General features: G+C 45.9%; 1 protein-coding gene across 1 annotated transcript; it reads left to right on the forward strand.

Moving 5' to 3' along the window:
* Nucleotides 1-318: 318 nt before the first annotated feature.
* On the forward strand, nt 319-1671 carry CCR75_007259 (uncharacterized protein; the record flags this gene model as incomplete). Its single annotated transcript, XM_067965320.1, has 1 exon — nt 319-1671. One exon carries the CDS (start codon nt 319-321, stop codon nt 1669-1671), a length of 1353 nt encoding a protein of 450 aa, XP_067819290.1.
* Nucleotides 1672-1973: the final 302 nt, after the last annotated feature.

Raw genomic sequence — 1973 nt, forward strand, 5'->3', positions numbered from 1 at the left:
AAAAAGATTCTAATTCGGCTTTTTCTGTTCCTCACACGCTAAACAAAAAGATTAATTTACCACGTGCTCCAAAGCTTAACTGCAAAATTCACGCCATACTTTGGCATGTTAACTATTTTACAACTTTACAAATACTGCTATAAATTTCTATGAAGTAAATCTCCTCGGTGTATATTATTACGCTTGCTAAGGGGTCTAGCTTTGGAATATATTGGGCATGCAAGCTGTTTCATTGGTCGCTCTTTTAGTGCTCCCCACATCGTACTTAGTCGGATAACATTCTACGTATCATTTTCTCATCGAAGGGCCGGACTAGCTATGGACACGCAAACTCATGCGATTAATGGGTCTAGCCTCCTCTTGGGCAACGCCACGGGCAATGCTCAGATCCTTGGAATGCCGCTTAACTGGGTTGAGACCCAACGCACATCAAGTCTGCTAATAGCCTTCGCTTGCAGCGTGGTGGCGACGCTGTTGAGTGTTTACAATATCGTGCAGCATCTGGCGCATTACACGCGGCCGCAACTGCAGCGCTTTATCGTGCGCATATTGGTGGTTGTTCCGGTTTATGCTATTGGCTCGCTGTTATCGCTTGCGTTTGTGAATCAGGCGCTGTATTTTGACTCGATTCGCGACTGCTACGAGGCCTTTGTGGTCTACTCGTTCCTGGCGCTCGTGCTAAGCTTTGCCGGTGGTGAATCTGTCTGTGTCTTAAAGATGCAAAGTGAGCCTGATATTCGTCAACCGTGGCCACTAAATCGTTGTTTCTACCCACTGGGTCGCGACGGGAGACTGCTGAGACAGTGCAAACGTGCTACGATCCAATTCGTTTTCATTAAACCGATCTTTGCAGCGTTGTCATTGTTGATGCTGGCCTGCGGCAAGTATCACACATTGGCATATCAGCTGATTCTTGCAGTGGTCTACAATATCTCGTATACGCTGGCACTCTATGGCCTGTACGTGTTTTACCTCGCCACGAGACACATTTTGCAGCCATTCAATCCCGTGCTAAAGTTCTTTGCCGTTAAGAGTGTCGTTTTTCTCACCTTTTGGCAAAACCGTCTGCTTGACTTTATTCCGGGTATCACAAACGAGCAGGCTTTTGCGTGGAAAGATTTTATACTGTGTGTCGAGATGGTGCTGTTTGCATGCCTCCATCTCCTTGCTTTTAACTCGAGTCAATTTAAGAGAAACTTGGATCGCCTGCCAGACTCGGAGGTGCTTAATAACATGAAGGAGGTCCTGAGTCTCTCGGATATTTTAGCTGACGCTTACCATAACTTTATGCCGTTCTATCGAGACTACATGCTGCAACGCGGAGGCGAATCCACCGATCGTGGTCGTAAAGATATGTCGTCTGATGATAGCCCAACGCACATGGCGCATAACAATGCGCAAGTACCGCGCTTCGTCATTGACGATGAAGACGAAATGGAAGAAATTGGTCTCGAGTCGAATGCACCAGTGGCGTCAGCTGGTTTATCAGCTGATGTCGTTCAGGAGCTTAGATTGCCCGATTTAAAGCATGTCAATAGATGCAATGCAGACGAAAATATCATCATCGCCAATCCACAGGATGATGACCATGACGAGGCTGGTACTAAAGCTGCCAATATTGAGGATGGAACTAGCAATGACCACTCAGCGGAGGCAAACTGGTCAAAGTAGCCTACTCAAAACGATCAAAACAGTTTTGTTGGTGCTACAAGGTTCTTTATTGTCCAAAAGTTCCAGTTCGTGTGATGCTATAGATTTGCAAAATGACGTCAACATCTCTACAGCTATGTGAGTCAAGAAAAATAGTGTTTCTGATAGCTGATGTGAAATCCAGCTTCAAATCAGATAAATCCCATCGGAACCTATTTGCAATTCGAAAGACGTGGCATCTCATGGCTGCTATGAAGAGCCTGCACAGAGCAGAAAGACGGGCTCCGACAATTTTAAACTCCAATCCTTTACGAGCAAGACGC

This window comes from Bremia lactucae, linkage group LG15, assembly GCF_004359215.1.
Source record: "Bremia lactucae strain SF5 linkage group LG15, whole genome shotgun sequence".
In the NCBI taxonomy this organism is placed as follows: domain Eukaryota; phylum Oomycota; class Peronosporomycetes; order Peronosporales; family Peronosporaceae; genus Bremia; species Bremia lactucae.